General features: G+C 39.8%; 1 protein-coding gene across 6 annotated transcripts in view; it reads right to left on the bottom strand.

Annotated features, from left to right (window-relative positions):
• Window positions 1-1,704: 1,704 nt before the first annotated feature.
• Window positions 1,705-14,643, bottom strand: part of BACH1 (BTB domain and CNC homolog 1) — a 52,049-nt gene continuing 39,110 nt past the window's right edge. For 2 of the 6 annotated variants that reach the window (XM_068546957.1, XM_068546956.1), the window contains exons 5-6: window positions 5,063-5,514; window positions 1,705-4,881 (exon numbers count right to left, since the gene is read on the bottom strand). In XM_068546957.1, coding sequence (XP_068403058.1) covers window positions 4,797-4,881; window positions 5,063-5,514 — 537 coding nt within the window. In that variant the 3' untranslated portion in view covers window positions 1,705-4,796. Of the gene's footprint in view, window positions 5,515-14,643 lie in introns of all 6 variants that reach the window. The other 4 variants (XM_068546961.1, XM_068546958.1, XM_068546962.1 and 1 more) reach the window with 4 other exon arrangements.

Raw genomic sequence — 14,643 nt, 5'->3', positions numbered from 1 at the left:
GTGAGCCTTTTGAATCTGGAGGGTCATTGTGGCTTATGGTATTTTACTCATAAAATGTGACTTTCTGTGGAGTCCCAACTGCCCTTCTTGGGCTTTTGAAAAGGCTGAGTGGGTATCTTTAAGCCACAGGCGCTAAGGCCTCAGCAGAGGTGTGGGTTGCCCCTCACAGGGTCAACGTCATTCCTTCAGGGACTCAGAAGTTGTAATGGCTCCATGCCAAGAGTCTACAGTGACTCAGTTAATAAGGATACACACGATATTATCACAGTACTTGTGCCACCTGGTTTGAAAACGAGCCAACATCCAACTATCAGAGCAGTTATCCCAGGAAAAGTCACATGCCCAGAACACAGAACCCAGTGTACCCAAAGGCCGTGGTAGACACTCAGTGGCCCGCAGAGATTCCTTGCATCAGTTTTCCCGATTCCAGTCAATGCCCACTTGCCAGAATCTACTGCCTATGAACTTAAATTCAGTTGGCAGAAACACCCTCACACACACACTCTGGTGGACTGCAAGAGGCCTTGGGAAATGGGTGCAATGTGGCATAAATTAACTTGCAGGCAGCAGGCCTGTGGGTTCCTCTCCAAACAGCAGCAGCACTGCAGCCTTACAAGCAAAAGCCCGGCAGCAGCCAGCCTTCAGCCCAGGCAGGTAGCCTCAAGGCACCACTGCTGAGTTTCCAGGAAAAAGGACTTCACAGCGCTGTTAGGCAGAACTGGGAAGAATATGTGTTGCTTTCCTGCTTTTTTCAAGGCATCTGGGTCCCAGTGCCCTAGAGAGTACTGGTAAGGTTCTAGCTTTTAACTGGTAGTGCCAGGCCAGTGTCACCAACACTGCACTTACTGACCCAAATTCCATTCTGCATGCAGGCCCAAGGAGGGAACGCAGAGGGACCAGCTTTGGATTGACGTGGCTTGTCTTTAGTTGCCTCTGGATTGCTTAAGTCCACGTAAAGGAAAAAATATCCCTGGGAGGCAGCTTTCTTAGGTCTAAACATTGCTTTGCAAGGGGCAGCCTACACATCACTGAGGCTCAGGCCTGAAAATGCTTGTTCACACAGGAGTGCGGCCCTGGAGCCCCTAGAGGGAGCCCTCACTCAATCCGTCCTGGGTGCCAGAAATACCACTGGAAGGGGAAATGTAAACGAAGGCATTATGCAATGGTTAAGGCTCTCCCCCAGAAACAATCAATGCATAAAGCCAAAATTAAGCCTCCACACAGGATGCAATATCACCCCCAGTTGAGACTCACAATTATTGGATCAGAAGACCCTGATCTGAATGCAGATAGCTCTGGGCAGCTGCTTGAAGCCTGATTACAAGGGCCTGGTTAGAAGTTGAATGTAACATGGTAGAATTGACTCTACAGATAAAGTTTTTAAAACTGAGGACTGAAAGAGATACTACCCCTTAAAAAACCCTACAGCTCTAGCCAAAGACTAAAATTAAATCAGAAGCAAGGCTAAAATCTGTGCTTCCTTGAACACCCGGCTGCTGGGAACTTTCTTTTCAGGCATGATAATCAACTAATGAAAGACTCTCTCATACAAATGCCAGAGTCATACTGTTTACTGATCAAAAGACCAAAATTAGTAAACTCATATGAGAGATGAAAAAATGGAAATGGAATGTACAACTCTAGTCAATCAGAAGCAATTTTAGAGAATTTTATTGAACTGTCATTTTATTACCAACATCTAACATTTCTAGCTTTGCTACATTTGGATAAGCACATTAGGAAGAAAATGTAAATTAAATACTATGAAAGTTCACTTTTAATGAAACATGATCTTAACAGATATGGATATATTAATTTAGTGGTTTTATTGCATTGTTAGAAAATTATATTATGAAAGATACAAAAAAATCAATAGCCGTTATTATTTCTGTTTATTTTACAATCAGTATGCCACCTTTACCATTACGGCTTTAAAATTTCATTCTGCCCAACAAGTTTCAAAGAATAGTTTATTACATGCCTTAATAAAACAGTTAAAATATTTACAAATTCAAAATAGATGTTTCATAACTGAAAAAAGTTCACCTGAGAATTCATTGTAACATTGCCATTTTTTGATTTTTTTTTCCAAGTTGTTAATGTGGCTGAGTGTCCACATGCAACCTGTATCGTCTACTGCACCAAATATATTTGATTCCTTATTTTAAATTAGTTAAGCATTAAGCTATAGTAAATTATGTTATAAAATGTACAGATGGAGAACTTAGATTTATATCCATATTTGTTTTGAATTTAACAATTTAATGACAAATTATTTGCTATAGCTGCAGGATTCAAATAATAAAAAAAAATTTTAAGGTATGGTTATTTTATCAAGTTAGACCTAACAGCTTTTTAAAAATCATCAAGCAGTGAGAAGGCTAACTCATAAAATAAGGAACAATGATCACGTAAATATGCAATATACAAACTGAAAAACACCTTGCCAAAATTCTGCATGAAGGAAAAGATATACACTGTATACACATAATCCTGTCATTTGTCTTCGGCAGCCTCAAAAAAAAAAAAAGAATCAACTTAAAACAAATTTTCTTAGAAAAACTTCTTTAGAAGTTAATGTTAAAATAGGCATAAATGTGTAATGCTATGCAATATATAAAAACTTCCCCAACTTTATGGCCAAAAGACAAGGATAAAAAAATTTTTTATCTATCTGTCCCTCTGGATTACAACTTGAAAATCATATAAGTATGAGGTAGTGTAGTTACTTGTATTACATGCTGGCTATTAAAAGTAATGCTATATTTTACGAAACATTACACTTGGCCGATAATCAGAATATCATTAAAATAAACCCTTAATGCTAAACTGTTTATATGTAGAGAGAAATTTAAACCAAGTGCCTTAAAGATCGTATTGAAACTCTGGAGACAACTAGGTTTATCATAAAATAGAAAGTAATCTTTCAAAGCAGTTATTTACAGTAGCAATTAAAGCAAAAGATTGACATTTGCACATACACAAACCGATGTGACAAACAGTTGAGTGTACACTGAGGTAGGAAATCAAGGAGTCCATTGGCTTGTGTAAGATTTTGCATTTTGTAAACCAGGAAAGGTTTTATATTATTGTATATTTTGAAGTTAAAATTTAAAATTACAAGTATCAAAGAAATAGCTACATGGGGGTATATATATATATATATATATATACACACAAACACGTACACATATCATTCTTTTGTAGTACGGGATACATTACCATTGAATTATCATTCTCCCTGACAAACTGAGTGTACTTATAAAAGCCTCTAGAAAATAAACAAGCCCAACCAGTTTTCTCTTACAACTAAGCTGATAACAGAGATAACACACAAACCAATGAAGATACTAGCAGTATCTTCCCAACGCCACCCGCCCCCATGAAAAAGGGTAACATTTGACAAACTGCTCTGAAATATGAAGTCTGGTCCCCACATCCCCTCACAGCAGAGGCCTACTGGCTTGCAACCCATTCCTACACGGCACATGGCCGTCTCCCACATCAGCTACACAAGCCCTTCACTAGACTCAGGATGCAATCTACAAAAGTCTCCTCTCAGGTGTCTCATCTTGGTGAAATGAAGTACTTTCTAATCCAAACACTAAAAATCACTCTCTGTACCCTTTCAAACTGGATTCTGCAAATGTTTCTGTGAATGTGAATATGAAATTTTGTTTTCGTCATTGAGAGGTCCATAGCTTTCGTTTGACTCCCAAACAAGCCTACAACAGCAGAATGGCTAAGAACCACAGTAAAATGTTATGGGGTAGGGGCTCAGATTATGAAAACACTATTGTAAAACAGGATTGAATAAACACAAAGACTGATTTTAAAATGCCCAAGTCCAAAATGATTTGTGTGCCCTTATATACTAGATTTGGGGAAGAGAACAAGATTAAATCTGGCTTCCAAATTCAAACCCACCATGGAACAAGATCAAGTTTCATCCTATTTCACAAACCTGCATGGCTGTTGCAGATACATTTTTATCTACCATAATGCTTTTTACAAAGAAACCACAGGGCTTCAAAAAATAGGATGGAAAGTGAACTGCCACTCCTGATCAATGTAGGCCATCTTCTTACCCCACGATATCTGGTTTCCTTGCATGGGTGACTTATGGTGGGCAGGCCGACAGCCTTGTACCTGGGGAGCTCTCCAAGATTCTAGGGAGGCTAAGACAATGCTCCCAACACGTGAGCTCATGCCACTGTATCCTGAGTCTCATTTCTTCTTCCAAAGTGACAAGAACGTCAGGAAACAGAAAGATCATGATGGACTCGGATGTGGAAGAGACTGAAGAGAAAAAAGAAAAGAAGGAAATGACGCTTATCTACCGCTGACGCAGCCAGAACTCTTTGAGAGTCGACACCGAGGAGGAGCAGAAGCCTCTGCCTTAGCCCACCGCTTGCCCGCTTCCTAACTATTCAGGACTCACAGTGCAGGCCAGCCAATCCCCGGTTTTACCAGGAGCTGAAGAGCGAAGTGCCAGGATTCAGGCAAGACGATTACGTCATGTTTTCACACTGCAGTTCTACACCAGTAGTCCCAAGGAGCTGACACCCTACTTCTCAGTAGAACTGAACCCTATCAGCATACCTGGGGAGAAATTTTCTTTTAAACCAGTATGTTGTAAGAAGGTCAGATTATTAAACTTTTGCAGGCTACTTCTTGATGGGAAGAACTATCTGCCGACGTTTCAAGGTGTTTAAATGTTGTTTGATGTGCTACAGTTTTCATTTTCTTATTCATTTTTAATACTGGGAAGAGTCATTACTAATAGCTGTTATTCTTTAAAACATGTGAGTTTTCAAAGCCTTACTACATTTTCCACGTATGATTTTTCGGTATCCAGGACACAAGTCGTTTCTGCACTTCCTGTGGAAATCAAGGAAAAGTCAAGGGTTGACTTCAGAGGAACTCCCTTAACGGCAAACTACAAGGGGAGAAAAACGATATTGTTAAGAGACAGATGGCTACGGCTATGTCAGGCTTTCAAGACAATGTCAGAACTTCAGCAGAAAATGAGACGCTCTGAAGGAAGTGGAAGCAAGCTTACTCATCAGTAGTACATTTGTCGGTCATCTGCTGACAGAAATCCGAGATGCCACCACTCTGGCGACACTGCTCCCCGGGCCCGGCCTGCTCCGAGGGGGCGCTGGCAGCTGCCCGGGACTCCGGGCCCCAGGCACCACCCGCCTCACCACCCTTGGCACTGGGATAGCGAGGGCTCTGCTCCCCAGCAGGCGGCCCAGCTGCAGGCCCTTCAGGCAAACTCAAAATCGATGGTAACGTGAGCTCACCATCAGCAGTACTCTTTCCTTTCTCAGAAACTAAAAAGGAAAGTGGGCAATCGGAGGCCGAGTACTTGGCGAGGATCTGTATTTGTTCTTGACTTAGAGCTGCTTCTTTACAGACTTGCTGGCAAAGTCCAGTTAGGTTCTGCTTTGTCTCGCCCAGAGTGGACAAAATGTGATCCCTTTCCTTCAACAAGCTCTCCTTTTCGTTTTGCTGTGAGGGTGAGAAAGAGAATACAGTGAATTGTGTTTATGAGCTCAATCAACATTCCTACGGGGAGCAAACATTCATACCCACAGTGTCTTCTCATTATATAAGGTCATGTGGAATTTTTCCTGTCAATTCAATTCAAAAATATATTTAATACCTCAGGTCCATAAGCCCCCATCCCAAACTCTTAGGCCTACATGTATCTTGGGATTCAGAATTTTTCAGATTTTAGAAAGAAAATACAGATGCACACATAATTCCTCCAGCAGGGTCTGAGGTAGCACCCCACTATCAAACGTCTTCACATTTCTAAATAAAACACATGAAAGTATCCATGCGCAAAGTAGGTTAAATAAAGACTCTACCCACCCCGTCAGCTTGTGTCAGTTTTGTGGCCAAAATAGTTCGTGACGAACTTACATGATTTTCAGAGCTTTTTGGATTTGTGGATTGCAAGTAAATGAGTGTGAACTTTCTGGGTGGAATGCAACCAAAAAAAAGTACAAGCACAGTGATCAGAACTCCTGCAAGATTCTAGTCATGACTGACATCAGCTGGGCATTTACTTTGTGCCAGATATTGTGCTAAATGTTTTGAAATATGTAACCTCAGCTACGTAATCCTCACAATGACTCTGTTGATTTCAGTAATATCAAACCCATTTTACAGATGGGATTCAGAGTTTAATATGCCCAGAGTCAGAAAGCTAGTGGGTGAGTTACTAAAGTGTGAAGAAGGGAGAAGGGGAGGGGGACTTGTGTTTGTTAATTATTATTACTACTGGTGCTGTTATTATTTTCATTTAAATGTTTATCCCTACAGGAAAGTCTACCATGGAATTCTGTTCAAGTTTTCCTGGTTCCGGCCTTTCTGTCCGCCATCACTAGCTGCTGCTGACGGTGTGTCTTTTTTCTATCATTGCCCCACCTCATCCTTCCTACTCTACCACTGCATTGCTCCTAATCTAGTATGAGCTAGAAAACCAAATAATCAAGCTGTTTATAGGGTAAGAGTAAATAAATATTGATAGAGGGTCAAAGAGTTCTCTTGTGAAATTTATGACAACTCTCTTGGCCTCCTGCTCATTGGCAGCTTCAAGAGAGCTGAGCTGTTAAACGTTGCCAGTTAACATTTAGACAGGTTATTTCATAGTAATCGTCCACAATGGCCAACCTTTAAATAGATGCTTTTCTGGGACAAAAATGGCTAAAAGGCTTGCACAAAAGTACTGTTGCAGTTTTATGTAACAGTTTTTCTACAAAACTGTGTGTGACTCCAACTATTGGTAGTTAGTTTTTAAATATTTCAAGGCCATCTAATATTTTGAGAAAATCTGCAATGAATACAAAACACTAAATTTTTATATTGCAAGGTATTCTCCAATTTGTTGTGGTTTGAAAAAACAGGCAGACGCCAAGAATAAAAAAAAATATATATATATATAAAATAATTAAAAGCAAGATCAATGTTCAGGAAGTACATTTTTTCTTACAGAAGGTTTGTCAGTTGTAGCCTTCTGATAAAACGAGTCTGCTGGTGCCTACAGGGAGAGAACAGTGCCTACCACCTGACCAGAGAAAGAAAGCAATCAGCACCCACTTCTCTTTATGGCCCTTCAGAAGCCAATCCAAATGAGGATGGAAACAAAGCTTCCAGAAGAAAATAAGAAACCTTTTTACTTAGTCATAACAATATCAGCCATTGACTCCTCTATCAAAGTTAAGATAAATCTTTGTTCTAAATAACAACAGACAAAATTTCAACTGTTCGCTGGTTTTTTAAATTAAATATAGTTAAGGAAAATAATGAATATTTGACCTTCCTCCCAGAAATTAGAACTACTACTTGACCTACAGATACTATGAAGATGACAAATATTTTATAACTTCCATATCTTTTGATAAATATCAATACAACCTTAAATATTCTCACTACTACCTCACTAAATAAAGGATGACAGGACTATAAGTATGTCCCATACAAGATGGCTTGCTTCTTTACAACAATTAAAACCAATAGGTACAACCCTGAAACTCTACGATGATTATTTCTAGAAATTAAATGTTCCCTTTCTGTTCCTCTATACTTTTAAGCTAACTCCTACATGGGTAAAGTTTCCAGACAGTTAGCTGATTTTTCCATTCCACTCTCATTTTAAAACACAAATTTACTTCAATAGCACTCAGTTTAACTAAAGCAATTCAACTTAAGAACTTCATGATATCATTATTAAAGATACCTCCCAAACATACTACCAGTGTCCTGCTACCTATTTCTACAATATACTTTAATTTTCTTATAATGTAACTCTATAAATCATAGTGTGAAGTGCTATGGCTTTAATCACAGATCTATTTTTTAAAAATGAATCCTGGTATTATTCTGCATTTTATGGGAAGAAAACAAATTTACATCCAAATCCACATTTTCAACAGCTAGTGTACGATATTCATTCAATATAAGAAGTTTAAAAAAAATCAAAATATAACTCACCCAGTAAAGATAAGGAGTGGAAGAATTTGGCACCAAAAGAGCCAGGTGACAGTGACAATTTACTTTAGATTAAAGGGTACTCACTGCTAGAAAATGGTGACTAATAGTCCCTTATGATGCAAAACCTCTGAACAGACAGTTCATAGAAATATAAAAATGAGCCTTAAAAATATGAATACAAGTGCTCAGTTTCACTCATAAGAGAGAGAAAAATAAAAGCTACCGTGAGATATCAATTCTCACAATCAGATTGGGAAAAAAACAAAAGCTGACAACAAACTCTCCGCTGAGGTTGTGGGCAGACAGACACACACATTACTGCTGGTGGGAAAGCAAAATGCCATAACCGCTACTGAAGGGAATTCAATAATATCTAACAAAATTACATATGTATTTACTCTTGATCCAACAATCCTACTTCTAGGAATCTATCCTGAAGACACATCTTCTCAAACATTAGAGAAAACAATGTTCAAAGTTCTTAACTATGGCATCCCAAATGTCCACTAATAAGAAACTGGTTTGGATTAACTGTGTGTGCTACAGACAGCCACAACTGAGTACTATGGAGCTATAAAGCAGAATGACAACCACTGGGAACTAAGAAAAATATGTCCTGGAAATCACTTCTTGAGTGAAAACAGAATACAGAATGGTATATATAGAATACTTCTCTGTAGCAGAAAGGGTAATAAAAATACATACAAAACATTAACCCGTTTTTAGAAAAGAAACACAAGGGAAAAAATCTAGAGATTAATGATAATAGTTACCTACAGGAAATAGCTATGAATAGGGTATAGGGAGAAAATGGGATCAAGACTTTGGAGTAGCTTTTTTAAAATATAGTTTTAACTTTTAAACCATACAGATGTTTTACATATTCAAAAATTAAACTTAAAAAATGTGAAGAGTAAATCCTAGAAACAGAAATAGAAACTAATTAATTGTATATCAAATTGCTAACATAAAGAACTACTTTGAATAATTTTTAAATTTTAAACTTCAGTACTACAGTATATATTTAAGGGCAAAGAAAAAGCAAAGAAATTTTAAATTTTACTCAATCTCTTTATTATTGATAGTAATATTGACATTATAATTTTATGACATATATTTTATATGTATGTATTTATCAAATAGTAAATATATTAATATAATTGGAAGCCAAGATTTTCCCTATAATGAAAAGAGATAAAATATAAATACAGGGACTGCCCTGGTGGTGCAGTGGTTAAGAATCCGCCTGCCAATGCAGGGGACACAGGTTCGAGCCCTGGTCCGTGAAGATCCCACATGCCGCGGAGCAACTAAGCCCATGTGCCACAACTACTGAGCCTGTGCTCTAGAGCCCGCGAGCCACAACTACTGAGACTGCGTGCCACAACTACTGAAGCCCGCATGCCACAACTACTGAAGCCCGCATGCCTAGAGCCCGTGCTCCACAACAAGAGAAGCCACTGAAATGAGAAGCCCATGCACCGCAACTAGAGAAAGACCGCGTGCAGCAATGAAGACCCAACGCAGCCAAAAATAAATAAATAAAAAAATTTTTTTTTTTAATATATATACAGGGGCTTCCCTGGTGGCACAGTGGTTGAGAATCTGCCTGCTAATGCAGGGGACGCGGGTTCGAGCCCTGGTCCGGGAAGATCCCACAGGCCGCGGAGCAACTGGGCCCGTGAGCCACAACTGCTGAGCCTGCGCGTCTGGAGCCTGTGCCCCACAACGGGAGGGGCCATGATAGTGAGAGGCCCGCGCACTGCGATGAAGAGTGGCCCCCGCTTGCCGCAACTGGAGAAAGCCTTCGCACGAAACGAAGACCCGACACAGCAAAAAATAAATAAATAAATAAATAAAGTAGCTATTTAAAAAAAAAAAAAAAAAATATATATATATATATACATATAATCAAAGCAAAAAGACAAAAGTTCTAAACTACTGAATTTTGACTAGAAATATCTGCATGAACTCATGATTTCTAACATACTTTTATTTATTGAAGCATAATATACATCCTGAATGCACTCATGATTTTACATACGCACACACACACACATATTTCCCAGAAGAAGCAACACTCCAGCAGCAAGCATGCTTTCTACAGTCTAATACCTGCTATAAGAAACCAGGGATTTTTAGAGAAAGGGGTGATTCCCAAATGTTCAAACAAGAGAGGTACAAGGTGAGCCTATGACATGCTGTTCTAAATGGCACAGAAGCACTAATGGGGTCATGTCAAAAGCACACAGCACCTGGCAGAGGAGGCTGGCTCTCCCCGGCAAAGTCTGAAAAAATGTCAACATCAAGAAGATCGATGACTACTATGGGTTCTAAGAAATTAAATTAGAAAAAAATTAATCCATGAGTCCACAGTGATACTAAAGAGGTGTGGTGGGAGGGAGGGAAACAGGAGGGAAGGAAAGTTCTTTTTATAGAGGAATACCAATAAATGTAAGTGCAATGACAGAATTAGAAAAATCATAATTTTGCAACCCCCATTGTAAAGGCCATCAAAGTATGCTTAAAACCAAAGGACATAGGAGTGTTGGGGAACTGGATATTCGTAAAGTGCCTAATAAATACTCCACAGGTTACTAAACAATTACAAAGGCAAAAAAAATAATTTTGGAAATGATCTGGCAATTCCCATGCACTCAGGTGGGACACCCTGACATTGTGCCTCCCCAAGTGACGCAGTATGAAGGACACAAGGATGAACGCTTAATCTCAACCTAAGAACTCACACTTCCACAGTTTACGTGAAATACAAGGAGTGAAGGAAGGTGTTAAATAAAACCAAGGGGAAACAATCAGACAAACATTAAGAGTGGGACACTTTATGAGAACACTGGCGTAGACTCTTCAAAAAGTTACTGTCATTAAAAAAATAAAGGAGGGGGCGAGAAGCAGTATTTGTTCTAGATGAAGAGACTAAAAAGACAGAACCAAACGCATCATGTGAGGATAGGATCCTAGTTTGAAAAGGAAAAAAAAAAAGCATATAGATGAAATATGTTTTGGGAACAATTAGGGTAATCTGAATAGGAACTATATATATTACTTAAGATTTATGAATTTTCTCAGGTGTGACAAAGATATTGGTAAATATGTGTGATAAAGATATATAAAAATGTCTATTTCTAGAATATTCATGTTTAAGCATTTACGGGTAAAATGTCATAATGTGGTAGGTTTCAAATGATCCAGAAAATAAAAGTAGAGCAATAGAGACAGAAAGACACTGAGACCAAGATCACCCAACTGCGGTTAGAAAGAGTCCAAAACTGACTAAGAGGGACAGAGAGAGAGAAAGACCCATAGACCAACCAAGCGGAGCAGGGGGACACACACCTGGCCAGAGAGACAGAGACTAAGACCCACAGAAACAAGGAGACAGCAAAGGTGGCAAAATGTCAGTAACTGTTGAATCTACCCAGGGAGTATATGGTTGCTGACTGTACCATTCATTTAACTTTTCTGAAAGCTTGAAATTTTTAGAATGGGGAGGAGGAAAGTGAATCTCAAGAAAAAAATGAAAACACATGAACCTGGCTCCCTATGACACTACAAGCATTTTACTGACAAGGACTATGTCTCATTGATCTTTGATTTCCTGGTTTTCCACATTTAATATGGAGTGATCAGCAGATGCTTATAGAAAACACAACTACTAATATTTCTGGAGCCCTAAACACATGCTGGGCAGTACAAAGAGCTTTCCATCACTGAAGGTATCAGATCCTCGCACCACACCTGATGGAGGTACTATCCTTACCTCCATGTTATCAATGAGGGAATTCGGTATTGGAGGTGAAATTATTTCTCCAGGCCACAAAGCTACCATTGGCCAGGCAGAGTTTCCAGCTGTTTGACTCCAAAGCCTCCAACTGACTTTTGTGTGCTAGTGCAGTAGGTTCTCAAAATTTAATGTGCATAATAAATATTTACCCGGGAAACTTTTATAAAATGCATGTTCCTGGGCCCCTCCCACAGGTCTGGGAGGGAGCTAAGGCAGGTGCATTTTGAGGAGGCACCCCCGGGTAACTCTGATGCCAATGGTAAACAGACCACATTTCAAGACAGGCTGCTAAAGGGCCTCACAGAGTGGCAGAGGGCAGGTTCCAGAAGCCCATGGGAGGGTTTGGAGACAACAGTGCACACGTGACGAGAGCAGCCAGTAAAATGTGACTAGAAAAGGTTTATTTTTAATAAAATAATACAATCTTCACAACAAAATTCAAAACACTAAAGACAGATGAGGTCATTTTACTCCTACACCATCATAATGGACAAGGGCAATGAAACAAAATGGTGTGTGAACACCTCAACCCTGAGTTACAGAGCTTTGTGAATACTGTGATTTCTGATCACTTATAAGTTGATATCAATCAATATTTGATATCTTCTAAGAGAAATTACATTTTGGTAATTTAATTTTTTTTCTTTAAAAAGCAAGTTTCATTTCAAGGTTACCTTTGTTTCAGGCCAAAATGGTATCAGAGACACACATTTTCTAACTTCTGAATTAATCTTACAGAAAAGAATAAACATGGACCTTGTAAAGAATCCTATAGAGACAAGAGACTTGTAAGTCAAACACATAACAGAAGTTGAATGATTCCTGAACTTTGTTTCAAGATCTTATATTTATTGGTAAAAAGAAAAGTTATGTTTTTGGTTTATAGATTATGCATATTCAATTCTTATAGTCAAAGCAATACTGAATTAATGCCTAACCTCTAACATATTATCAAATTTAAAATAAACATTAAAAGTCAATGCCATCGACCAGAATCACAACTGGCTGCTGGACAATCATTGACAGGAAGACCCTGGACTTCACCAAGGAGGACACCCCACGTCCAAGGACAGAGGAGAAGCCACAGTGAGACGGTAGGAGGGGCGCAATCAGAGTAAAATCAAATCCCGTAACTGCTGGGTGGGTAGCTCACAGACTGGCGAACACTTATACCACAGAAGTCCACCCACTGGAGTGAAGGTTCTGAGCCCCACGTCAGGCTTCCCAACCTGGGGGTCCGGCTACGGGAGGAGGAATTCCTAGAGAATCAGACTTTGAAGCCTAGTGGGAATTGATTGCAGGACTTTGACAGGACTGGGGGAAACAGAGACCCCACTCTTGGAGGGCACACACAAAGTAATGTGTGCATCGGGACCCAGGGGAAGGAGCAGTGACCCTGGGGGAGACTGAACCAGACCTACCTGCTGGTGTTGGGGGGTCTCCTGCAGAGGCGAGTGGTGGCTCTGTTTCACCGTGGGGATAAGGACACTGGCAGCAGAGGTTCTGGGAAGTTCTCCTTGGCGTGAGCCCTCCCAGAGTCTGCCATTAACCCCACCAAAGAGCACGGGTAGGCTCCAGTGTTGGGTTGCCTCAGGCAAAACAACCAACAGGGAGGGAACCCAGCCCCACCCATCAACAGTCAAGTGGATTAAGGTTTTACTGAGCTCTGACCGCCACAGCAACAGGGAGGGAACCCAGCCCCACCCATCAACAGTCAAGTGGATTAAGGTTTTACTGAGCTCTGACCGCCACAGCAACAGTCAGCTCTACCCACCACCAGAGCCTCCCATCAAGCCTCTTAGATAGCCTCAACCACCAGAGGGCAGACAACAGAAGCAAGAAAAACTACAATCCTGCAGCCTGTGGACCAAAAACCACAGTTACAGAAAGATAGAGAAGATGAAAAGGCAGAGGGCTATGTACCAGATGAAGGAACAAGAAAAAAACCCCAGAAAAACAACTAAATGAAGTGGAGATAGGCAACCTTCCAGAAAAAGAATTCAGAATAACGATAGTGAAGATGATCCAGGACCTCGGAATAAGAATGGAGGCAAAGACTGAGAAGATGCAAAAAATGATTAACAAAGACCTAGAAGAATTAAAGAACAAACAAACAGAGATGACCAATACAATAACTGAAATGAAAACTACACTAGAAGGAATCAATAGCAGAATAACTGAGGCAGAAGAACGGATAAGTGACCTGGAAGACAGAATGGTGGAATTCACTGCTGCGGAACAGACTAAAGAAAAAAGAATGAAAAGAAATGAAGACAGCCTAAGAGACCTCTGGGACAACATTAAACGCAACAACATTCGCATTATAGGGGTCCCAGAAGGAGAAGAGAGAGAGAAAGGACCAGAGAAAATATTTGAAGAGATTATAGTCGAAAACTTCCCTAACATGGGAAAGGAAATAGCCACCCAAGTCCAGGAAGCGCAGAGAGTCCCATACAGAATAAACCCAAGGAGAAACACGCCGAGACACATAGTAATCAAAGTGGCAAAAATTAAAGACAAAGAAAAATTATTGAAAGCAGCAAGGGAAAAACGACAAATAACATACAAGGGAACTCCCATAAGGTTAACAGCTGATTTCTCAGCAGAAACTCTGCAAGCCAGAAGGGAGTGGCACGATATACTTAAAGTGATGAAAGGGAAGAACCTACAACCAAGATTACTCTACCCGGCAAGGATCTCATTTAGATTTGATGGAGAAATCAAAAGCTTTACAGACAAGCAAAAGCTACGAGACTTCAGCACCACCAAACCAGCTCTACAACAAATGCTAAAGGAACTTCTCTAAGTGGGAAACACAAGAGAAGAAAAGGACCTAC

Source organism: Eschrichtius robustus, chromosome 6, assembly GCF_028021215.1.
Source record: "Eschrichtius robustus isolate mEscRob2 chromosome 6, mEscRob2.pri, whole genome shotgun sequence".
In the NCBI taxonomy this organism is placed as follows: Eukaryota; Metazoa; Chordata; class Mammalia; order Artiodactyla; family Eschrichtiidae; genus Eschrichtius; species Eschrichtius robustus.
The sequence above is the reverse complement of the archived record's forward strand: the minus strand, read 5'-3'. Positions and strand labels throughout refer to the sequence as shown.